Genomic DNA, 26245 nt, shown 5'->3' with positions numbered 1-26245 from the left:
ACGGTTTCGTATACGATCCGTAGCGTGGCAGTCGGCACCGGACCGAAATTGAACGACGCGGCGACAGCTTGTCCTTCGCGAAAAAAAAAAAATGGCGAAACAAAATGTCGGGGTGCTGAGCAAGCCATATAGTTATGAAACAACGCAGCCCGTCAGCTTATTGTCGGCGGAAGAGGCAGCCTACCGAAAGCAGGAACTAGTGTTGTTGGCTGTTTTTACTTCCGCGCTGCCATTGCGTGACTGGCTCTAGTATGTTGCTGGGGGGCCGCTTCACGGCCGGAAAAAGAAATACCAGAGCTGCTATTTGGGCTTTATGAAGGTGAGCACAAGCGCGTCGCATATTGCACGTTACAATTCCCTCGCGGTGGCGTAATTCAGGGACGGCGTTAACAAAGGACTGTAGCTCACAAGGGCACTTTGGGGCCAGCTGACAGCGGGTCAAAATTTGCGTGAGGGGCCAGTATATATGCTCTGCATATATAGATTAGCAAACCGGCAGAGTGAGAAAAAGTGCGCGCTGAAGTACAACTACATTTGGAATTCATTACGCACGCCTCCCTCCGTAGTGATTATTTTTTTTTACTTCGTAAATGCTGTGCTGCGCAATTCAGTTTTCGATACCTGCGCTTTGGCCAACAATGTGGTAGCCTAGGCCCGTGAGAGACAGAAAAAAAAGAAAAATAAAGGCGGGGAGGAGGGTAAACAGGCTGTGCCACACTTGCTACCTTGCACTGGGATAGAGGAAAGCGGGAAGGAAAAGAACGAAAAAGGAAGGGAGAATGAAAGTGATAGGGGGTGTGCGCTCACACATAACAACGCTGTCCACGCAATCGTTATCAACACCTTGCACGTAACAGGCATGCAACAAGTGTGCCCATTCGTCGTTGCCATTCTTGCTACTCCTTACTCAGGCCACTTGGAGTCACATCCACAAAATTCCTCTCGCATAGCTTTTCGCTAATTATGAATCCCGACATTAGAATCTTAGCCAACGTTAACCAATCGCGAAGTGCGCTAATGTTAGATAAATTTCGCAAATTGGTCCCCCGCTTGTACTTTACACTTTAGAGGGTGCTTTTGACGCCAGAGTAGCCATCTGTATGGCTGTCGGACACGTTAAATGGACACGTGATTATACTTGTTCGCCGACGGAAGCACCGCAACAGTTGACATCAACAAACTGGGTATCAGCCTTAATCTGTGCTTGATGTTCAATCAGAGATCGAGCCTTTATCATCGCCCCTTTCCACACATCCGCGTTTCCACAAAGAAAGGAAGTTAAATTGAAAGAAAAAGAAAACGCCAATACAACTTTAGTTAACAAGTCTTCGTGCTTGTGCTCACAGTTTGCTTCCACCTGCTAAGGTTGAGTTTAGAGCGAGAACACAAGCGGTGAGCACACCAAAGTATTTGGCGCTAGAATACGGAGAAGTGTACCAGGACACACGACCAACACGTGTGCCCACATCCGTAGTCAAGTTGCCCAACGAATGCGACCGCAGTTCATCTTCCCAACGACGGCCACACACTTTTCTGCCTGTGATCACGAACACAATCCGCGCATTTGTTTTTGACATACGATTTGAGACTTCATAATTATTTCAACCACAAGTACAAAGAAAGACACGAATATTTTAGTGCGTTAGGAGGTCTATGCCTTACGCCAAGTCTGCCGTTTTCCTAGGTACCTCATACTGGAACACGTGTCTGGTGGGGAACTATTTGACTACCTGGTCAAGAAGGGCCGCCTGACGCCAAAAGAAGCTCGGAGATTCTTTCGACAAATAATCTCTGCGCTAGATTTCTGCCACAGCCATTCGATATGGTGAGTAGCGCGACGATAGTGGATCTGTAAGCATGAGTGTGTAGATGTAGACGTCAGAAAATTTCATGCGAGAGCATGGTGCTCAACGCAACAAGACCAATAACAAATTATCATACAGCTATACTGCAGTGTGAAGCAGATGTAACCGACTAAACAAAAAGGAAATTAATGAGAAAGGTAAGAAATGTACTGTATGTGCTACAAAACTGTGATGCAGATGATTTTATAAACCTTTAACTACAGCTCGGCGAGCTTATCTTTTTTTCTTTTCTTTCTTCTATTGCTAGTGTGTCGCACCTTATTGCCTGGATTAATCACGCGTTTGTAATAATAAAACTCTCATTTATTCATGCTGCTAACGGCGGCAGCTTAAAAGAACACTAAACAAAATATTGAAATTTAGCTCAATGTTATCTTGATGAGTGTTATCTTGAATCAGACACAAACGCGACAGACGGTGGCAATGCCACTGTGAAATTGAATCCATGGGTCCATGCGACGTCGCATGATTTTTCATTTTGTTCTTATTTGTAGTGTCTGCAGCAGATTAGATCTTTATCAGAAAAAAAGAAATAAATGTGATTCAATTGGGAAATAGGCAGTGGCTCTACTTCGAAACTTTTTTTATCCCTTACCGCACACAAAGAGGCCAAGTGTTCGAAAATAATGTGAAATCTGTGACGTCACACCGAGGGCGCAATCGCCGTGGTTTGCACAAGAAATTCAAAATAGGGGAAGCTCCGCTGCTGCTTGGCTTATGTTTCCAGGCAAAATAATCAGTCTTCATTCGCTGAAGATGCAAAGTGTGTTTTTTTTAATCATCTGCCAGGCTAAACAGATTGCATGTTTGTCTGTTGTGTCCTTTAAAGCTGTAATACTTTTAATGTTTTAAACTCTTCGCGAAAATTTTAATACACGCACTATTATATAATTTTCGGTTACAAACGCCAGCAACTTTTATATTGGTGGGTAGGTAATGAACTACAACCTTTAAATAACGCGCTCACCCGTACCTTATTTTACGACGGCACTCAAGATAGATTCACAGAAATATGAGTGATACGACACTCTACCCAGTCTGTTCACACACATATGAACAAGCGCCCACTGTACTGTGAGTTCATCGTTTCTTCTGCGATTAGAGGGCAACACTTCCCTTCCTTCGGAAGTATACTGAAACGCGCCATTCATACTGAATCTAGTGTTTTGTCCCCCAATCCTGGTATTTAGCGACAAGTCATTCGTAACGCTGAGCCTTAGCGCTTCATCTGAGCATTTTGTGAAGCGCCCGGCCCTAATTATATTCGTCCTATTTCAGCCACAGGGACCTCAAACCGGAGAATCTATTATTGGACGAGAAAAACAACATTAGGATAGCGGATTTCGGCATGGCTTCCCTACAAATGGAAGGGTCGATGCTGGAGACGTCTTGCGGGTCACCTCACTACGCCTGTCCAGAAGTCATACGGGTGAGTACTCGCAGCAGATTTTTCAGTGGCGTGGTAAATATGTATGCATTCGGTCACGTGGGGAACAACAACATAATGTTGTTTTTTTACGGGTAAACCTCCAGTTGATTGCATCAAGCTTTCATGTTCATGATTATGTAGTTTACGCTTTGGTCTCTGTGTCGGTTTTTAAGTTCTCGTGAGAATTACCACCGCAAATACATGTCGTTGCGGTTGAAAAATATAAAAATAAATAAATGACAGACAAAATACAAAAACGAGTTATATACATATACCCACTCAGCACTAACGATACGAGTACTACGTTAGTGCTCGTCAGGGCCCCTTTATCAAAACAATCTAATTAGCCGTCTCTCTATGAATAAACATATATATGCATATATAATACAAATAAAACTAAAGGCATTTTGTTTAGACCGAAAAACAGAATACATCACTGTAACTTTGATCTTGTTTTAGGGAATAGTAAAATTGAGATCATACCAGCTGTAAAAAGCCTAGGCGTGGTTTTTACTGAATCACTTAGTTGGGATGCGCATGTCGATAGCGTAAGGTTAAGAATAAACAGAATAAACGTTATAGTAAATCGCGATAGACACGTACTTCCTCAGCAGGCAAAGATCTTGATATATAATGCATATATACTAACAATTACTTCCTACTGTTTTACGATATGGGGCAAAATGAAGAAACAAAATGAACAAAAAATTCTTGTTGCTCAAACACGAGCAATACGTCTAATCGCGAATGTACCATGGTACACACACACTAACTTGTACTTCACTGCTTTCCATATCCTCAAAGTCACCGAGTTGTATCCCTACAAGTTACTGATCATCTACAAAACCGCAGTTCTGGGTAATAATGACAGACTCTTGTCCTTATTCAAACTAAACTGTCTCATACCTGCTTACAATACCCGAAATTCTGTCCAATGGTGCCAACCTTTTTGTCGCACTACATATCGCCAAGTCTCCATCATATGTCTTACCGAGGTACCTTAATATTCTTCATGCAAATAACATTTTTGTTGAACAAATTTCAACGGGCATGCTGATTAACCACTTTTATATGTTTGAAAATGTTTAGTAATTATTTCTCTGACCTGTTTAGCTGATGAGTGTTGTACAAGTTATTTCTTTATTTATTTATACAAATGATTGTAATATTGGCCTACTGATACCAGTACGTTTCAGTAGAAGTGTCTATGTTAGATATGTGATTTATATTTTATTTGGTTTGCTTCTGTTTTTTGACCAATGCAAGTATGTCAGTCTCAGTGATTTTTGAAAGGTAGTCTTAAACAATCGTTGTTGTTGCTGTTTATCCATTTTGTGCGTACAATGCATCTGTCTGAGTGACGTGTGACCTAGGGGCGCAGGGCGTTTCTCAAGCTGCAAAAAGCTGCTTTTTGCTCGGCGTCCACTCTTTGTGTTCAAACTGTACCACGAAGAGAAATAAGCTTATATATATATAGCGTATCTTTTAATGTACAATTCGTTCTTTACTCCTATATTTGATTAGAATAATGTCTTACGAGAGTAATTTTCAGTTCTCTTTGGAAACATTTGCATAGTGAAATAAGACAGCGGCTGACCAAAACATTGATGATGCACATGATTACCGCAGTACAATTTAGGTTTCAGAACTATGATTAGGCAGAAGGAACCTTGACGGAAGGTCTTCTTTTGATGAAAAGTGAGACTGCAATCTTTTATTTACTTGCAGAATTTTGCATATAATAGGAAAATTTACTAGAATGCGTAATGACGTTTACTAGTTATCCGGTGGCGTTTACATTCACGTAGACTAGGCGTCGCCCGTCAACTTTAGAGGCAACAGCGCCTTTAGTACTTAACATTACGGCAATAATGCATCACACAACCTAAATATTATACGTTAGAACTAATTATTTTATTTTTCCCGGTGAAGTTTCCATTAGTAAAAATGCCCCTTCTCCTGAACAGTAAAACAATTTCTATGGCAAGCCATGTGTTGAAGAAAAGTTCATGAAAGGGATGGCTTCATTGAACTACAGCTTTTTATGGTTGCCGCATGCTACATTAAGGTGGATGCTTACTGTCTTTGTTTTTTTAATCCTGCAGATGCACATATCCCTTCTCATCAATAAGAAAGAAGCATAGCTGTACAACATAGAGGAAACACTATTCTACAGCAATTCTAAACAGCAAGAAACGGATGAGTCCATTGATTTCTCAAGTGATAATTACAACAGCTACCGGAACCCCTAATATCCAATAGCTTTCACACAAGTCACATGTGATTGTTGAATATAAAGCTATGACTGTTCTATGCTTTTACAATGGTGCCGTTCCAAGATTATTGCTGATGTGTGAATACTTTTCAATTCAATATGAGTCTTGCTGATGTCATTGATCGGTGGAATTAAACAAGCAAAGGAAGCGTTCAAAAAACACTGTAAATGACAAGAAAGATCTTCGTTCATTGTCGTTATCACTTGTGTGACTTACTAATTAGTGGTGTTTTTCACTCCTTCATCTCCAGGGTGAAAAATACGATGGCCGAAGAGCGGACGTGTGGAGTTGCGGGGTTATTCTTTATGCTTTACTTGTGGTGAGTCCGCATTCCCTGCTCATCGAGTGGACGAAATTAAAAGATTTACCTTATTAAGACAAAAATTCAGAACTGATTAGCTGCGATTGCGACATAGACAAAGTACGTTTCATTCAATAATACCCTAGAACAGGTCACATTCCGCGTACGTAGCCTATCAAAAGTGCTAGTTTGCGAAGCCTGATATTTCTTTTTCTTTTTTTTTCAATGCGCCGTTGTAGTATCATGCCAATTGAGGCAATCAATAGGGTTAATAAGAGTTACACCGAGTGACTCAAAGGATCGGGCCAGTGGTTTTGGCACTTTACGATATTCACTTCCACGCGTAAACTGTCTTTAATTTTATAGGTGCGCGACCGGAACCACCCTGAATGACATCTGTGCCGGACCGACCGTTGCTATGTCAATGGTTCTCCTGAAACATGTCCGATCTGGTCCGGTTGTGGGGCGTTTCGTGTTCTTTCTTTCTTTTTTTCTTTCTTTTTTTTTAGAGAGAGATGGAGGACCACTGTAACTCAGCGCATCGTTCAATTGGTTCATCGGAGAGTGGTGGCATATGACACCACCCTCCTAGACGGCGTCGAAGATGCCACAAACCGAGAACCAACTGCAAAGAGCGTTGCGCCGTGTAATTCAGTGGTTAGCGCTTTCGGCTCCATTCGACACCCATTGGCACCAGTAGGCGAAACATTGTTTATCAATATACTCAAAGTTCATGAAGAATCGACGCCAGGAGTCATAATATAATTGGGTAATTATCGCAAGAAAAAAGAAAAAAAAAGCTACTCAGATGTGTGTCAATTCAAGCAACTCATACATTGAAGACAGCGAAGCTGTATACGAGAGTTGTTACACCGTTCGGAAGTCCTATATATCTGTTTTGCCAATGCATCAAATTAATCCAAGACTTCGCAATGGTTTGCGAAGTATTGGGAAGTTGCACAACGAAAACCGTTGTGGAAGTTCCCTTAATGGGTTTCGCTGTAATATTCAAGGGGCAGAAGATATTGGCAGTCGTGAAGCAACCAAACATCATGTAGCGGCGACGTTGTAAAGTGCTCAGTATGCGTCTAGCTCTAACTGGGTGAGCTGGTTACGCGTGATTATTTGTACCAAATGCGAACGCTTCAGGAAGACGCGATTAGAGCACTTTAGGAAAACTAACATAACTAACAAGGTTTGTACAAGTTGCAGTAGAAAAACTCTGTTTTGAATGCTATGGCTGCAATCTAGTAAAAACGGTTTCTCGTGACATTATTTTGGTAGAAGACAAGTAACTTTGCGTTCATACCCTAATGGAAAGCATTCTCCAGCATTATGTAGCGTTCAATTCGTGATCTGCTGCTCTACAGAAAAACATCATAGCTGATAAAACACGACGGCGTGTAGACCGATGCAGCACATGCAGCGTCGTTGTCGTCGGTGTGCTTTTTTATTCTAGATGTATGTCGCACATGCAGAATATACACGCCTATGTACTATCAACAACAACGACCAAGTTTACGGACCACGTGATCTCCGAAAACGCTAAATATCCGAGCAGCGTTTAAAAGTAGCCAGTAAAACCGTACATCACAATGTTGTTCGCATATACCAGTAGAGGCTGGAAATGGGACTACCAGGCTGCGTTTTGAGGCTGCGGAGATATTCAGCTTTTCGTCCGATCTCTTGATCCGTAAACTTTCTTGGTCGATAGTACGTTGGAGACATGACGAACTTTGGATATAAAATGTTGCACCGACGATGAACCAGAATGAAATAAGCGCCGCTATCTTGGCAGGTCTTATTCAGTATCGTGATCATGCCATTTGCTCACAGTGTTTAGGTTCAGCTTGCGTGCAACAAAACTGTAAGGCAAATGTATTTGACGTCGCACTAGTGAGTTAGGAAGATACTAACGCACGCAGTAGTGAAAAAAAAAAGATTATAAAACGGTGGCGTTAGCAAGGGTGTTAAAGATCGCAACACCAAAGAATCAAACCATAAATTATCTCTAAACGTCGATTTTAGATGCAAAGTGTACGAAAGCTGTTTCTAAAGCACATGATGGGAATTTTCAACGGGCGCAAACTGCGAAATAGGAAGCGGCTCTTACCACACCAACAAAGAAGAGAACTGAGAAAAGCGTAGAAGAAGTTAACTGCTAGTGTTGGGGAAATGTAAAATCAACTACGAAACAGGGATAAATGTGCGAAAAAAAAGAAGAAGAACGGAAAGAGATATGCAAATAAAAAAAATGCCCCTTGCAGCTTGTCGGCACCGATAACATTGATGTGTGTGAGTTGTTGGCGTCGTGTATTTATAATCGAAGCTCTTACTTTAAAGAAATTACGCATTTGCATGGGTTCCTTTCTTTGAGCCGCAGCGTAAATCGACCTGGTTGTAATTTGCAAATAGTAAAGGCGCCAAGTGAAAGTCGTACGTTGAGAATAAAAAATTTGCCCCTCGGAGCTGTTACGTGATCACGAGGACAGGTGTCGCCTTCGTTTTCAGAAGAAACAAAAGCGTGTCTCTCTCCGAGTATGTGACGCACCGTTGATCTTCGCAGGGTGCCTTACCATTTGACGACGACAATTTGCGCCAGCTGCTGGAGAAGGTGAAGCGTGGCGTGTTTCACATTCCGCACTTCGTTCCGCCCGAGTGCCAAGACCTGCTGCGGGGCATGATCGAGGTGAACCCCGAGAAGAGGCTTACGGTGAGTACGCGGGCCGGGCTACGGCAAGCGATCATGCTTCACGCATGCGCTCACTCAAGAACACACTTTCAAGCATCCGCATTGCGCTTGTTGACAAGAGTCACGCTACATGACTATCATATAAGCAAGAGAGAGGTTCGCAGCAGGATGGAGACCTGAAGATTGAGCTTTAGTCCCCCCATAATGGTGGCAGCAACTCCTTTTCGCATAATAGCAGCAGCAATAATAATAAAAATATTGGAAGATACGAAGAAACAACGTCACCATCTCACAGGCAACAACATATCTGCGCATACAATTAACGATAATAATAAAAAAAGGCGAGGACATGTTGAACCACACTATATCATGTCTTCGTCAGAGGGCAAAGACTAGCTCCTTTGTAGAAACGTTGGCTTGCTTGTTCGACCAGGGTGGATCGCATAAAGGTCACATGCTACACCCACCACCTCTCATCCCATTCCTCCCGCTTAGTTTCTGCGACTTTTCTAGCGTAACGTATATTTTCAAGTATCGACATTATTGCCAGTACTACTTATTAGTGTCTTGATTTGCCGCGGATGCCAGACACGTAGTGTCATTCTCACGCCCATCTCGAGAGGATCACCGACTTTTTGCGGTGCGCTGCGCCTGGTAAATTTCAGCACATGACGACGTCGAACAGCCCGCACTTTCCGTGACAGTTATGAGACATAAAGCAATATAAATTTTGCTTGGTTACGCGCCATTTTGTGCTAGTCGGGTAATTGCTGCAACGGCTCAAAATACGTGTACATATGTTTATCCTATCGAGTTGTTTTCTATAGTAAGTTACCATGTATCCTATCATCCTATCGTATCCTAACGGTGGGCAGCGCTCATTTTTTTTTTAGGTTTTACAACTCACTTAAGAGTAGGGGATATGATCCTGGCGATGGCTCTATTAAACGTGTAAAATGAAATAATTGTTTGGGAAGGAGGTTTGAAGCTCATTCCAGAAGCCCTGATAGGAATATAACCTTACATGTTAGTTTGCTTTCGTTCTAACTCCAGCAATTCCCTCGCGTAACACGTGCAAGCGAACTGTCCATGCTTTTACGTAATGCTTCCAAATTATAAACTAAATGTAAAGCGCGTTTGTACATGTACATGTAAATTCTAACAATTACCAAGCATAAATGCACCTACGCTTCTTTCTTCCGGGCCCAATATTGCACTGAAGCAATGGCCTTTCCGGTCCAAGCAGAATGTAGGACAACATATTTGGCACTGTTATCCTGGCATTTTTTCACTTTAGCTAAGAACGCGGAACTGTGTGCGTGCGCACGGTGCCCGTTTCTGTATTTAAAAAAGTATACTACGGGAATACAGTATGAGCAGCATCTGCGCTTTCTATATCATAAAGTTGATCTCTACCGGTTGCCGATTAGAACTACTTGGAGCAAAAAAAAAAAAAAACTATGAGAACAAAAACGGAAGCTCGACGAAGTACTCGCAGCAAGCGAGAATAGTCCCGTAAGCAGATAACGGTTACAAAAAATAATAAAAAACGAGAAAGAACAGGCAGACAAAAAAATCAGAACTGCAGGCAGAAAATATTGGTATCAAAGAGCAAGCTTCAAATTATAGTGCGAAACTGAGAGCTCCAGTGGGCGCAGTGTTCTCCCATACAAATTGACGCTCCTGGCCCGCGTGGATGCACTTCGCATCGAATTACTGATGATCAAAAGCAGAATCAAAACTTCTCCCCCCTAGAGTGAATGTGCTTTCATCGGCTGAAAAACTCAGCGTGTCATGTAACAACGTCCAGCTGTGTAACGGAGACCAAACCGAGCTGGGAAATATTACACAAGTAAAACAAAAAAAAAAGACCTCAAAGCAAGAAGAAGCTTTCTCGCACCAACACACAGTCAACCCGTCATTATAAGCGAGTTGTCGCGCTGGCAAATAGCTATTTTGCTACTCCGGCTTCATAATATCGGTCGTGGAAAAACGCGCAAAACGGCTCATATCAAGTTCCCGTTGCGAAAAACAAACGAATAAAGCGGCTTCCGCTAACGCAGCTCACCGCTTCCTGAATGGGAGCTCACGAGTTGTTTGTTTTGATTCCTCGCCGTAATATCTATACGAAGCCTCTGTTTTCATAATGTGTGAGTGTGCACTGAGCCACAGCCAGGTACACCAGGGCCGCTGTGCATATTCTGAGGGCATCGACAAATATTTCTCGAGCGGGAGCAGACTAAACGAAAGGGCTCCCTATTTGCGCAACGGCTCTTCACTGCGCACTCGACGACGGGAGCTTATCCCAGCTTTGGCTTCGTCGGGCTGCAATGTCTAGCTCAGTACGACAGGCGCTTGTAAGGTTCCTCACCTTTATTTATATTGTTTTGCTGCGCGGTATGAAAGTTGTGTCGGTCTCGTTAAGGTTCATTTTGTTTGCAGAAAGAAAAAAAAACTAAACAAAAGAGGGTTCTGATGAATTTCCGAGGTTTTAGAAGTTGTACGAACTTGTGGGACTTCCACTGAGAGCAGCGTAACAGACACGAAAAGAGAAAAAAGAATTGAGAAAAGAAAGCCTGCAAGGAGAGAACAAGCTGAACATAAGATAAAGCCTATAGTAATGGGGAAAAAATGTATCGTGCATTTTTAAGTGCTGAAAGACGTAGAAAAGAGGAACACGGTAACCGCGATTCTAACAACTGTCGTTCATTCAAAATCAGATACAAATACATACACTCTGTATTAAGCTCTATGTTTCGTTTCTCAACAACAAAATGAGGAAGTGCTGACACACGTACTTTCTTGAACTAAGGGTTTTGCCTTTGTTATCACTTATTAATAATTGGAGGTTGATGTCGGATATGAACATTTTTTAAGTGCTTACGTGTGTCGCCTGTCGCTGTCCTACTTGGCACGTTTAACACACACAAACACACGCACGCACGCCCACACACACACGCACGCACACACACGCACGCACGCACGCACACACGCACGCACCCACACACACACGCACGCACACACACACGCACGCACGCACGCACACACACACACACACACACACACACACACACACAAACACACACGCGCGCGCGCGCTCGCTCGCACGCCCACACTCGCACGTACATACATACGCACGCAAACGCACACAAACACCGGCCATCACAACCGGTAAGCGTGCTTCTCCCCATAAGGCTTTCTATTGTGGAGAAGCCACTTCAGGGAAAGCGCATCCGGCTCACGACTGCACGTTGCCGCCGTGACACGAGCTCGATGTGTAGTGGTGGTCATGGGCGTAGCTTTAATTTCTTTCGCCCCTTGGTAAAGGTGCAGCTTAAAGTAAGGAAGATCGTCTGGAACAATAACGTCCATGGTGACGTGACGACGACCGGATAACGGGCAGGACGGGTGGAGACAGCAAAGCGAGTTTAGAGCTTCGAAGCACTCTTGCAGTAATACGGGCTTAAAGTATTAAACATGCTTTTGCTAATTTGTAGTATGTGTTCACAAAAACTTTTTGGTTTTGCGGAACAAGATGAGTGATTTTCAATACCCGTATTTGTTGACATATACGTAGTGATTCAATTACAATTCAGACAACGATACCGGGACATTTTTTTTTTTTTTGTAAAAGGTGGGCAATTTTTATAAAGGTACTCGACAAACGCTTTGCCCTCGATGTAAGCAAGGGTACTGGATATGCATTTCTTGTAATCAGCGTGTCGCTTGCAGAATAATCAATACTTTCAGGACTGATGTATTCTAATTTCCTAATATTTTACTTTCTTTCCCACAAAAATTCTTGACGTAGCGGATTTTTCTGAGACTCACAACAATTTTTAGTTTATTCCAACGGATGCTGAACGCTGTTTGGACGTATAAATCCTGCAAGAGAATATGGCAGCGCTAGTAGACGAGCCTGGCCGAAATGTGCCTAAATAGGCGAGAGTGAAGAAACTGTATTGTCCGCATAGTGTTAGCAATCGTGCCCACCAGTCCTGGCAGATCCTATATCCCGCAGTGCAGCGGCAGCAGTATTAGAGGCATTACAGGGAACGCCGCATCCAACAAAGCAGTATTTTCTCATTATTCCTAGTTCGCAGACCATCGCCTTTCACCTTTAGGTGCCGGACTCGAACTGTAAAAGCAGAGAAAACGGCCCGAGAATTCTCCGAAACTTGTCTCGGCCGGTCCGATCCGGAGTCGTTTTATGGGAGCGCCGCGGTTCCGCCCTTGCGGAATGGGGGCGAGAGTGGGGGAGGCGACCGCTGCTACCCCGATACGCGATGTGAAAGCACCCCAACTTCCGCTCCGCGCGTAAGCCGCCAGCCTCCAGCGAGAGCGCGCGAAACGGCGGCGTCGATATCGATCCATCGACGGCGCCAACGAGGCGCCGGTATGGTGGCGCCATCTTTCGACACTTCCTCCAAGAGGCAGCGGCCACCGTTTGGGAGAGGAGAAATCGGGAGAGGCTGAGTGATGGCGAGACTAAGAGAGGGGGCAGACAATGGGAGAAGTCCAGAATAACAGCGGCAAATGATTACGGAATATGAGAAACGAAAAGTCGATGGTATGTGGAGTGAAGACATTTCAAGGCAGAGGAGATCTGAGCAGTCATATAGAGAGAAGCCAAGGCTGGAAATAAAGGGAAGACGGAAGGAACGTGTCGCAATGTGGCCAGACGAAAGGCTCAGACGCAGTCTGTGCTCTCGGTGGTGAGGGAAGCCTTTTTCCGGCGCTAAGAAGCCGACTTGCGGCGTTGATTCTTTATTGGTGCAAGAGGCGAGACATCTGGTAGGGACATACGCCCAGTTCCCGCAACCATTGGCTTCTGGCTTTACCCGGATGTCCTAATTTCATGCTTGCTCACTGATTATAGTGATGCTTCAAGCTTTTCTTTAAGTTGACTTGTTTCTTTGCGAGCACAAGCCCTAACGCTATATATACGCGTGTGCGATCCCTCGTTAATCCATCTATATGTTTGCCCATTTCCTAGATAGCGTAGGTTGTGAAATGTTTGACGTCGCTTGCGTCACAGTGGACCCGATGTTTCTTGAAAAAAAAAAAGAGTAACGCACAACGTAAAAGAGACACCAACTCGATTATAACCATAGAATATAAATGTCCTAGTAAAAGCGTTGGCACTCTCAGGATAGCGATAACACGCGTGTCTGTCTGGCACCCGCACAACCATTTTCGGCGTGGGCGTCGCGCGGAGTCGGCGCGCTCTTTTGACGTCGCGTATTCTAGGTCAAATATGTTCCACATAACTGCCGATTAAAATGCAGGGCTGGTGGTATGTTTTCTTCTGATGATAATGGTCTACACATCGTGCGGTGTTAAAGAGATGCGCTGCGTTCGTCAATCCGCCAGAAAAAAACTGTACGAACAATTATTGTAGTGTATATGGTTAGCGACGGAGGGAGAAAAGTTTCATTTAAGCGAAGAACACAAAAATCACCACTGATCACTTCCTTCAAAAAAGCGTCCGAGTGTTGTGATATTACACTGCTGATTGAAAAAAAAGAAGGAAAGAAAAAAAAAGAAGACATTACATGGCTCTGATTGTAACATTGTAGTTTGTTTTTCGTGAGGTTGTGTTTATGCACGGAAGGATTCCCAAAGGTTCGGCAAAGTCCTCGCGTTCGGAATAGCGCTGCAGACTCTCAGCTGCATCTTCTGCCGTCTGATCCAAAAACTAACACGTACAGTAACAGCAATATCTATGATTTGGTCATTACAATCGTACTCTTCGCCACCAACTTCACCGATAGTACTTTCCACTGTCTCCTCAGAGAAGGTAACAAGGGCTTCATCTGAGGTCTGTTATTCCTGGTGTCCTGAAACACGGTCAGGTACTGTGTACGAAGCAGTAATGGCAGCGTGACCGCAAGACTCCACGTGTACTCCATGTTTCTTTCTTCTTCCTCAGGGATATTTACTTGCCCAGCGAAGTCCTCCTAATGGGGACGCAGCTGCAACTTCAACATCTGTAATTTGCATCACTTCCGCACAATTGCCCAATGATTGAAGTTTCTTCATTATTTATAGCATCACCATTTGATATGATTTAAGACTTCTCCTGTTCCGTACGCCAATGACGTAGGTGGCACTTTCGGTCAAAGTTTCATTTAAACGAAGTTCAGGAAAATATGGGTTCCATTTAACCCAAGTTTATTAACAATGTGCCTATGGGCGGCCAGCAAAAGCTGATCCCATTGCTCCGTTTATCGGACATTTCGGTTTAAGCGACTTTCGTTTAACCGGTGTTTTGTATTCTTTAGGAGCTCCTGCGCTGTTGCGATCCACTTCCCGCATATTATGGCGCCTTTAGTAGCTCTCCGCTTTAAACAAAGCATAAAGAATAACAAAGACTATTTCCTATCTCTTTTAATAACTGCGGCAGACATTCCATTGCAGTTGGATCCCTCCTGGATTAGGATGCTGATTAAATGTTTCATGTGTGTTCTTATACTTTATGGTCATCTTTCTTACGTTTCTTTCGATGCGGATCAAAGGAGAAGTAGGAGGGGAAGATGTTGGATGTTTCTGTTGTTCATGCTTATTACCCCCGTATCACGTCTCATAAACTGAACACAATATTCTGACCCTTAGAGTTCTGTAAAGGCGGAGTCTACTAATGAAACAAAGCCGCGCTCGATAGCGGCGACGTGACAATAGCAATTTTCTCTTAACGCCAGTGACAAGCTCTCTTGTGCTTGGGTTGCCATCGTGTCTTACGCTCAGTTAAGTGTAGTTTCGCCCTCTGTGCTGCACCAAGGAGTTCTGTTTTTGGTGCCAGCTTTGCAGTTCGCACTAAATAGAGTCCGGAATCAGTGCATTTCGAATAATCTACCCTAAAATGCACGCACCGCCGTCGGAACCACAAAAAAAAGGAAAAAAGGAGAAAACGCTTAATATAAAACCATTAAAAACAAATTAAGCAAATTTTTGCTGGGGTTGCTGAGCCACCTCGAGCTCAGCAGCGTAATGCCATAGCCACTGAGCTACCGCGGCGTGCAAGCCGTAAAAGTGAGAGTAAATGATGGACGTAAATAAATATTCACAGAAAACCTCGACAGTCTATTAAGCTTCCTCACGACAGAGACGCTGCACAAGACCGGGATGTCGAAAGGAATTGATTGGTTGCTAATGACTTTATTGGATCAAATAACTTAAAAGCACCGCGTTCCTCGTGGTTTACCCTTCGGCGATGTGGTCCGGGTTGAACAATTGTCAAATTTGTGTTTCTCCGTTGAAATGTAAGAGGCAGTATCTGGCGACCATTCCGAAGGGTTCGATGGAGGCAAAATAGGAGCTATATTTGTATGACGTGATGTCATCTATTTTTTTTTAGCGCGCGGTGTACATATGCCAATTTTTCTCGTACGGAAAAAGTGACTTATATAGCACACCTCTCGTAGCAGATCTGGAACTTAAGTTGGAAAGAAAATTGATTACTCGCATACGGATTTGTTAAAAATGTGAACTATGTTTGGATCACATGCGCAAGCATCTTAATCTGCATTTGTTAAGGCACACGAACGCAATATTGAACTGATGGTTATGCTTTTTCTTCTCTAATGCTATCCTCTGGACGCAGCTAGCGGATGTGACGAAGCATCCTTGGGTGACCGCGTAAGTATTTATGCTTAACAAACACGAAACCCAGAAGGGTGCAAATGTTTGTTCAATATATCTTACAATGTACATTGAGAAAAAAGAGCCAATGATACCACAGACGTATTGTGAGCAAATACTTACAGAATGTAAAAAAAAAGCAACGTGCAATTGATTTTGCGAGACAGTTTTTGCCACTTGTAGTAACAAGGTGTTCTAACTGATATATAATAACAAAAGAAAATATTTGTAGGTCTGATACCCGCAACAAATCTATTCCCTTAACGAGAAACATGTACTGTTCACCCTTCACCAGGTCATTTGTCAGTTGGTGCGGCGGATAATAAATGGAGTGTAATTGATAAAGAGGATCATGGTGTTTTACCACTCTATACGGGGCGATATAAAACCTACGAAACCTCATCGACGATGTAAGCGAGTTTAGGGAAAATATGCGAACATCTCGCCGCATGGTTCTCATATTTAGGCGAATGCGACCTAAGATTGACCTATCAAGTGTGGGTATTTCTAAGAGACAACTTGACCGTATGTTGCGATACCAGCTTTTTAATGTGTAACATATATTTTATCCCTTTCAGCGCGAGTAAGACAGAGTTGGAGTTGGAGCTGCCCATGAAGGAAGTTGTACAGGTAAGTGGACTTACAATTTTTGCAGCTCTACTAAATCAATAGGTGAGCATATAAGGCTAACGTGTATGTAAGTGGAAAGTTAGCAAGTAACTGAACAAATATGGGCGCCCCGGATACATGCGCGATACATCCCATCAAGACTGTTGAAACGGTTGGCCATATACTTTCAGGAAGTCGGCATATTTGCTTACTCATTTACTTGCTTTAAGAAATGATTCCTATTAACATGACGGTGCACAATTGGAAATTAAATAAACCTCTGAGCAATGTTGATGCCTAGCAGAAACTTTCGCTGCGCTCCACAGAATAAGTTGTCTTACTAGTACCAGTTATATCCCCGCATGCCGCTATAGCACTCTCATAAGTAGTGCTGGTGATTTGAACTTAAGAGCCCGTTAGATTCGTGTCCGCCTATTTTTTACAGTTGGTATTAGTTGATCGTGGCCGCTCAAACATAAATTCCATTTCTACACAATGTTAAAAGTCAAGGTACGAAAGTCGGAAGTTTTCCGTATAAGGAAGTGTACAAAAATAAAATAAAAGCTTGCCCGAGACCTGTAAATGCAGCACCATACGATATGCCATTTCTAAGTATGCCTATGCTGCTTCACTATTGCTTCAGCAACGCATTCGTGACACGTTGCAAACGCTTCTCAAGCGCTTATATAAGATAACGTGTATTGGTAGTTCTCATCACACAGAATTCTCATCAGCCATTCTGTGTAGAATGACTAGAACTTGAAATTCTTACTACTTATTGCTTAAATTATTCGGCATAGGCAACAGCGGTTTCGCCCATTAAATCATCCGGGAGCTCCCTCGAAGATTGTTTTCACTTTGGCCTCACTGACATAGACTTAAGACGTTCTCCACAAAATGCGAAGTACTAAATGTCACAGAAGCCTTCGTTGCCTATTAATAGGTACATTCGACGACAGAATGTTTTTATATTTTCCCATTTACAATGCAGCGGACGAAAAAAAAGTTGAAGGTGACCTCGCGCGTCATCGCCTGCGCTATTACAGCAGTTTTATGCAGTACAATATTGTCACTCGTGCATTCTTTTGCTCTTTTCCGGTGACCGTTTCGCACCGGCTTATCAATGTTATCTAGTTATCGGTCGGTGCAATACGGACCTACTGTAGACCAAAATTTTGTGATGTCGCCGATTCTATAGCGAAAGAGACTTGTCTAATCAGACCGCGCACGCGATAGGAATAGTATTTGCATTCTCAAATAGTGGACGAACTTGACTCGCCAGATCAAAGTCGACGACCGATGAACCTGTTCGATTTTAGCGTTGTAATTTCAGCGCTGCTTTGTATTTCTAGGCATAACTTTGCCTAATCAAGAGTTATATTATTTGCTCACATTTTTGGAAGTCTTCGTTTCTTCACCGTCACTGCAACGGGCCAATATTTCTAGCTGCAAACGATTTCCTTAGCAGCTGTCTGCTCGAAGAGAAATAACCGTCACCGTAGCCTCGTCACTGTGTGCAAAATTTGTAAGAACAAGTTTGCCATGATGTGCTAACAGCGTATTATGCTTGGAGCTCACAGAGAATTTCGGTTCCTAGTCTTGCACAATATTTCGGCAACTATCTTTTTTTCTGTTGATGTGCGCATGCTGACTGTAATAGAGGACTGATATTACAAACCAATATTGCATGACTTTTGTTTTCTGCACCAATTGAATGCTATGTACATTTACTCCGTATTATTCAATGCGCCGCCAAGTTTGGGCTGACGTAGTGGCCTTTATATGCATTATGCGTTACTCTGGGAATAATCTTCTGTTTTTCATATTATGTTATATAAGATCAACCAGGTCATATTAACTGTCATCATGAATTCGTCAAGGTCAAGCGGCGCCCACATTTGTAGCATAGTGTGCACTGAAACGCTGAGTGACAGGCATTGCTGTGCTCGCAGGTTCTTTTGAAACGTTTTCGCACGTGGCCTTACTTTTTGACAAATGACCATACACATATCTGTCTTCATTTGCAGCTGTGTTTTCCCCTCAAGTTTTTTTTTCTTGCTTTTCTGCATACTCATGACACGAACAAGACATCCTTGCATGCATTCATTAATCGATGAAGTACACTTCTCGAGCCTTTTTCGACAGCATGACAATAAAGTTGGTGTCGGGTATTTGTGTTAAAAACGAAGTATTTAAGGACATAGGTTATGATGTGCATGAAGTGCTTTTCCTGAATAAGTCGGTAACAAAACAGGAACTCACTGTGAAAGCGTTACTACGCTTGCAATTGCTCAGGTATGGTGCCATGATCAGGTATGTTGCCAGACTCGTTCTTTGAACCAACCTACTCGATTCATAAAACGGGGAAAGCAGTGTTTGCTATCGAAAGGTCACTTTACTAAACATAAATCACTAATAAAAGGGCAGAATTATTTTGCCCGTTCTCTTATATTTACCCTTTCTTTTCTGTTAATTGATCGTCGCCTCTTCGTAGGTTACTTTCAGCATTTTTTTAGAATTAAAGTAGCACTATAGTGCTTGTCTCATAAATACATTTCCATTCCAGGAAGCTTCGAAAATGCCTGAGCGACGAGATAGCTGAGGCCTCATAATTTCTTTTTTTTTCTGTTTTCTGCAGACCCACATCATTCCTTGCGTGGACGACATCGACCCGGACGTCCTGTCCAACATGACTTCTTTAGGTTGTTTTAAGGATAAAGAAAAGCTAGTCAAAGAGCTTCTCAGCACAACGTAAGTATCAATTCTTTCTTCTTCGCACAAATGGTTATGCTAGGATATGTGACCCGGCCTACAAACGAAGTCTATGAACAAGCATTCGACATACACAAAAACATCCAGTGAATGTCTTGCAAACATACGCTATAAGTAATTCGAGCCCTTACACAGCACTAACCGACTTTCATCTCACCCTATTTGTGTCAACAATGAAGTTACTCTTTAGGTGTCTGCAAATAAAAGTTCTTGAAGATAGGATAAAATTTCTGCATTTTAATTCTCGTGACATAACTTGCCTGTATATGTGGTTTCGAATATTACTTGAATATGTCTTGAATATTTTGATAGTTAATGAAGAAATTAAAGCGCCATCTGAATTACTGAACAGAAATTTGAAACAAGGGAGCTTAAACCGCCTCGCTAGACACAACGAGTACGACCAGACGCATGCACATAACCCAGTGTGCAACCATTAATCACTTCCAGATGAAGCGTATACAAGAACTAAATGCAGCGGCTATAATTCTGCTCAGAAGCTGAAAAAAAAAAATCATGTTCTAGTCGACGCCGTTGCTTTCCTCAAGGCTCCTCAAATAAATGTCATCAGCAGGAACAAGCGAACATTTTTCTTTTTCATCTGTAGAGTAGTGCGTCCTAAATGCGTCCATTGTTGTTGTTAGTTCGGCTATTGCTCATACTAGAAAAAAATATCGGACTCCAGCGATTCTTTTATTCTTTAACTCAATTACTGCGAACAACTGATATGAGCAGTAAACTCCCTGCAACGTTTAGATACTTCCACATGACCTTGAGAGCTCCCCGATGAACCATGCTGCCTCGCAATCGGACGTATTAGCAGATATGACAATGACGATGCCGACAACGCCGGTACGATGAAGATGATACGACAACGAATACGGCTTTATGATCACAACGACGGCCACGACGAGGACGGCGGTGGCTGCTTAATGACTGAAAGGATAACGGCATGAGTTGAGGCGGCTGCACGAAGGTTGTGGCGACAACGACCATGAAGATGACGACCACGATGACAATGCGACAGTAACAACACTACGACATCCTGACAAAGCGTAGTCATTATGTCTTCGTCGTGTCATTCTCGTTGTAATGCCGCCGTGGCCGCATTTGTTGTCAAGCCATCGTCATGGTTGTCGTCCTTATGCCGTGGGTGTCATGGCGCAGTCATCATCGTCGTTACCATCGTGTTGTCGCTGTGGGGCTATTAACTGCTTTGCGCGGTAAATGACTTTAGGATGCCGAAGCTGCCTAGGTCTGCGTCTTTCTTTCAGTCCATGAACTAAGTTATTACAAATGGAAAACACAAGCTCGGCCTTTATTCTAATTCGTAATTGCTGTTCGCAAGAAAAGGCGAAATATTTGGAGTAGTTACACCCTCTAAAGTTGGACTCTGATTCATTAACAAACATCTGTCAATATTAGCACCTAATGGTACGAAACGTATCATAACGTATCAAAACGTAACCCCCAGAGCAATTGAATTCCCACTATAGTTAAGCTTTCAAAGTTTCAACATGGCACAAAGCCGGCCAGCAAAATTTAAAAACCATCCAAAAGCATTGAGGGCTATTTTGGAAGTATACACATAATTCGTATTCTCAATCTTTTGGGGTTATCACGACTACATCCGTACGTTGTTCGTGTTTAAAAATGACTTTGCAAGCGACCATGTTATTTATTTGTCGGTCTTGGTATGACAAAATTATCGTCTTCGAATTCCAGCCTTATTAAGTTGTACTTGCTTTGAAGCTACTGTGATCTTAAGATCTGAGTAGCATCAAGTTCTTAAAAGACACAGCCTTTGTCAAACTTGTTTCAACATTCGTGGATAATACCCGCAGTCTACAAATGCAGGTTTTCTATTTGTGTGGACGTTATCGTACCTCTAAACTGAAACATGTGCTGCTTAATTCTAACTGAACTACAATTCTGTTTTCCTTTTTGTAGTCGCAGTCAAATAGCTATTATCTAGTACTGAAAGACTGCCACGTGCTTCGGGAATGTGAACACATAGACAACAAAATCCAGGGACTGAAGCGTCGTTCAGAGTGACTCAGTAGTTTAATTACAAAATATGCATGTACTATAAGTGGCTTTTTCGGTAGCTGTCATGTAAAGCGGTAGTTTCTTCAGTTGAAAATTTTCTCAGCCTGCGAGAGGATACGTTCAAAGCAAGCAGATAGTTTAGTTCCAATCGCTTTGTAAATACTAATGACAAAAATTACATTAATCTAGTTAATGAAAGCTGAGATGTTAGAACGTGCGTGTTAAGGTTTGAACACATTGAGGATGTGATACGCAGTTTCGTTTTATTGGCCAGTGGTGCTTGTTAAAAACTTTTATTGAATTTCTTTTACCAGATTTATGTTAAGATATTCAGTTTGCACTTTTTTTACCAGACTGTTGTGCTAAGAAATTCACTCTCGTTTCATTGCAGGCATAACACGGAGAAAGTAATTTACTTCTTGCTCCTTGATCGCAAACGAAGAAAACCGTCGTACGAAGATGAGACAGAGATCATCATCCGCAACCGGTCTGAATCGGGTAAGGAGAATAGACGTAAGTCGTTCACTGCATTCTTTTCATATTATGACGCGAACTGCTGGTAGGGCTAAAACAAAATTAATTGTGGAAGGGAGAACTCTTAGGAGTGTTAACAGCCGCTGACGCAATTATCTAGAACACACTAACGGTGCCGTGGGAGTTGTGTTTGAGCCACTTGCTGGAGGTCTGGGGTAGAGACAGTTTGCTTCCGTGTGAGCGCGAGGTCATTGGTTCTTTTTCGCGCATTTTTATTGTGCTGAGAAGAGAGTCGTTGCAGAGGCCAATAGGCCATGCGCACTGATAAGTCATGCTTTTACTTCGCAGCTTGGCAGGCGCTGAAGCCCATTTGGTGTCGGGTAGTGTCGTCGATCGCGGGAAGCTGTGTGACTGGGCTGTAGACCGAGAGGCGGGGTTAGCGTTCCCTCACGCTTCTGCAGCACACAGTAATAGCTAGAGCCAGTTGACTACTGTACACTTAAATGGAAATAAGAATGGGCTTCTATGATGTACACTATTAGTGGGTGCTAGCATATTTTGCGTGTTTGTGGGAACAAAGTTTCGTCTCTATATTTAACTGCACTTTCAATATTTGCCATAGGCCCCAGGGTGTACGTTTCTATTGATCCGAGGCCGAATTCACAAGGCTTTTGTGAAGGCGGCCAGCCATTGGCTGGCCGCCTTTGCTAATAACATGTCCGTCATCAGAATTGGCTGGAATTTGCTTTGACGAACAGTTCTAGCGTAAATGCTTTATGTGAATACGGGCCCCTGGTTGGGTGGATGCAGAGTTAACGCTTTTTTTATTAGAAAATGTACGGCACTCCACTGAGATGCACAAGAACTCTAACATTTCTTTAATGGGAAATCACTCATTGAGACATGGGGAGTTGTCAGGACTTTTCCGTCGTTAGACTGTAAATGGCACAACAGCACGGCGAAACAGTGCGCAATCTATGAAGCTCACAGAGATTTTCTTACAATTACAGCACATAAAAACAAGGAATACAACGGCGTTGATAACAAACACACGCGTGACCTGCCAGAGTGTTTTCTGAACTCGAATTAGATGGAGCAGAAAAAATAAAAAAACTTAGAGTTCGTTTCACCCGACATGCTGAATGAAGAAAACAAGCTTGAGAAACGTGGTTAGATCTTTTAAAAGAAACAAATACTTTGCAGAAGTAATACTGGCTTTTGCTAAATACTTTCTAATTTAGGGATGACCTCACCTAAAGACACGAGGACAGGTACTGCATGAATACGCAAATTACAGGCGCTGACGCGTGATAAAAGCTGCAATACATAGTTTTCTTTGCAGAAGCGACAGTGTCGGCAACTCCGCGAAACAATAAAGCATTTACTATTCTGAAGGGAACTGATCGATTAAGAAAGATACTCCTTTATAGCATCGACAGAGTTGAGGCGTCAGGGTTTCGTGCTTTAGCTGCCTAATTTAGGCATTAGCGAAAGCTACTGATATTTATAAGTATCTGTATTATTTTTCTTCGTCTTTTTGGTGACGTGCATCACCGCGACTCTTCTTTTCGGTCATGGTCTCTAGAAATAATTTTATTAACAATCTGAAAGCTTTCGGCAAAAACTACCAATCGCTTGGAGTGAAACCTGTTTGATCAAGGAAGCTGACACTACCGCGCACAATAACTTCAACTGAATGAAGGAGGAGTCATGCACAAGGAGACAATCACTCAGAGTCCACTGCCAATGCGATACACATTCACAGAACAAATGCATTGCTCTCTCATTGGCTTGGTACCTACATCTGAATGAGTAGGGACGTTACACAGTAGAAATACTTTCTTGTGCATACAGAGCAGGACTCTTTCGGGCTTAGTTTAGCAAATGAGTGCATCCGCTTCAATTTATGCTGGTTGATATGGTGATTAGAACAAAAACGAGCTATTTATGCTACATTCTTATTATTCAAGACCGACGGACATGAAAATGAATATGAAACGAATTATGAGAGCGTAAAAGAGCCATGGGAGGTGGACGCCATGTAGTTATTATTATGTATGGATGCTTTCAGGGTGGACGTTGTATGCGAGCAGTGAGAAAACATTGGTGGTTTGTTGTGGTGTATTCTGCAGCTGAAAAGTGATATCGGCAGTTTTACGTACACTATTTTCACTTGTCACAGTGTTGGCATAATCTGTGCAAACAGAGAGTCTGTCGTCACTGAAATTGAAAATGAGCTCTAGCACTGATTTATTTAGAGATGGCTTGAAGGAAGCCTCGCATTTGCGTAAAAAATCATGTAAAATTGGTCATACAACTAGAATTTTAACTTTCTAATAATGTCGTGCGCAGATGTAAATGAAGCTGCGAGTTTCTTGTGAGTTGCAGTTTTCTTGCGATGAATCAGTTTGAAAAGGGTTGTTGGCCATATTGATAATTTTTACATGTACAAAATATGCCACTTGCATTCTTTGGCATAAACCTGTTATTTCTTAAATGAAGTTTAGGGCCATTTTGCACATTTGACACACCACGACAATCTCAATTTATTTATTTTTAGTGCTGCTCAGATAGGCAACTGCTTCAACGATCATCAGCTTAAGCAAGTATTATTTGCCCAACAGCAATTCACATGTTGTGGGGCAGTGCTTCCTGTGATTGTATATTATTAATATAGACATTGTATAAAATTTGACATGTCCCTTGCGCATCGACACGTACCCGTTGAAAATTCGTTGAACTTTAAAGATAACGTATTTATAGCATGCTTACTCGTAGTCTGTACTTCTCTCTTTTAGAGCAAGACTGAAAATAAAAGTTGGAAAATATATACTTCTTCTCTGAATCCTCAGCGTAATCAAACATTCCAAATAGCTGTACCTACCAATTTTATCATGTATACGAATTAACACTAATTCCATTCCCTCGTCTGGTCAAACATGCTGTGAATTTTCCTTGTGTCATCAAGCTAAACAACATGTGTGCACCGAAAAAGTGTGTTGCTGTTCACCAGCGGTTACTGAACGTGGGTATCTTGCTCTTACACTCTCCCGTGCACGACAGCTGATCCTCCGCGCAAGAGAGTGGATACGTGCCAAGTGAACGGAAGGTCGGGACCACGGTGAGTGCAGTTTGAGTAGAATTTACACATTTCACGATGGCAGACAAAAAGTGAATGCAAGAGCACAGACTAAACTGCAACGCTGTTGCTTCAGCTGTTTGATAGCTGTATTTCAGATTGCGATAGGAAGAAAGGAAAGAAGGACAGTGTACTTAAGTATCCCAATATCGTGTGTTTGTCGCGTAGTTTCTCAAAGTCTTGCCAGTCGCAGACGTTGAGCCGCTATTCAGTATGGATCAGTTGCTGGTCCAGCATGTGTGCGCGCATGTATGTGTGCAAGCGTTCGCGTCTACAATTGCATACTTGTATGCACCAATGGTGCAGTCAGATTCGATATCTGCAGTTCTTTAAGCAAGTTCCCAATGCAACCGTTAATCATGTCTCACTCGCTAAGTTCGTGTGCTCCAGGCATCGAGAATCTACCATCCGGTTAATCAGTTCCACTTATTAGCAAACTGGTCTTGTTGTTTACACGGACTCACTTGCAAAATTTATAAAGCTGGGTCAACATACAGCGCTCAATATCTGAGCTGCGTCGACTCTAACTAACAAGTGCATTTTTTTCGCAGATATTCCTTCGATATGTTGAGCGATGGATCACCGATTACCCCGCGGCGGTATCCGTACGGGTAAGCACCCCCATATCTTCAGACTACTTTGATCGAATTATCCTGGCTGTCGCAAAATACATACCACTCTGTTCGAGTGGAAGTATTTCAGAGCCTAAGAGTTAGTAGATTATGGCAGACCGTGTTGAATACTTAAATGTGTGATAGCTAACCGCCTTTTCTAAACTGCATCTGTTCCGGTGTTTACAAAGTGAAACAATGGGGCAAGCTATAACATGCCACATATGAATTTCATTGTTCCTTCTTTGATGACAATTTTCTTAGAGTGACAAAGCACCTGGTCTGGTTTTGTTTTTACACATCTGTGAAGGACTGTACATGTCGGGCGTTGCTGCCTGGATGCAAAGAGCTAAATAACGTTATATCAATTACTCGGGGGAACTTGAT

General features: G+C 42.6%; 1 protein-coding gene across 1 annotated transcript in view; it reads left to right on the top strand.

The window, feature by feature from the left end:
* The window catches only part of LOC119450128 (serine/threonine-protein kinase BRSK2-like), a 122701-nt gene that overhangs the window by 77258 nt on the left and 19198 nt on the right, over window positions 1-26245 (top strand). Inside the window, exons 4-13 of the mRNA XM_037713494.2 lie at window positions 1685-1825; window positions 3144-3294; window positions 5821-5889; window positions 8438-8584; window positions 16167-16201; window positions 16783-16834; window positions 19452-19564; window positions 22026-22147; window positions 25172-25229; window positions 25799-25858. Coding sequence (XP_037569422.1) covers window positions 1685-1825; window positions 3144-3294; window positions 5821-5889; window positions 8438-8584; window positions 16167-16201; window positions 16783-16834; window positions 19452-19564; window positions 22026-22147; window positions 25172-25229; window positions 25799-25858 — 948 coding nt within the window. The remainder of the gene's footprint in view (window positions 1-1684; window positions 1826-3143; window positions 3295-5820; window positions 5890-8437; window positions 8585-16166; window positions 16202-16782; window positions 16835-19451; window positions 19565-22025; window positions 22148-25171; window positions 25230-25798; window positions 25859-26245) is intronic.

This window comes from Dermacentor silvarum, chromosome 4, assembly GCF_013339745.2.
Source record: "Dermacentor silvarum isolate Dsil-2018 chromosome 4, BIME_Dsil_1.4, whole genome shotgun sequence".
In the NCBI taxonomy this organism is placed as follows: domain Eukaryota; kingdom Metazoa; phylum Arthropoda; class Arachnida; order Ixodida; family Ixodidae; genus Dermacentor; species Dermacentor silvarum.
The sequence above is the reverse complement of the archived record's forward strand: the minus strand, read 5'-3'. Positions and strand labels throughout refer to the sequence as shown.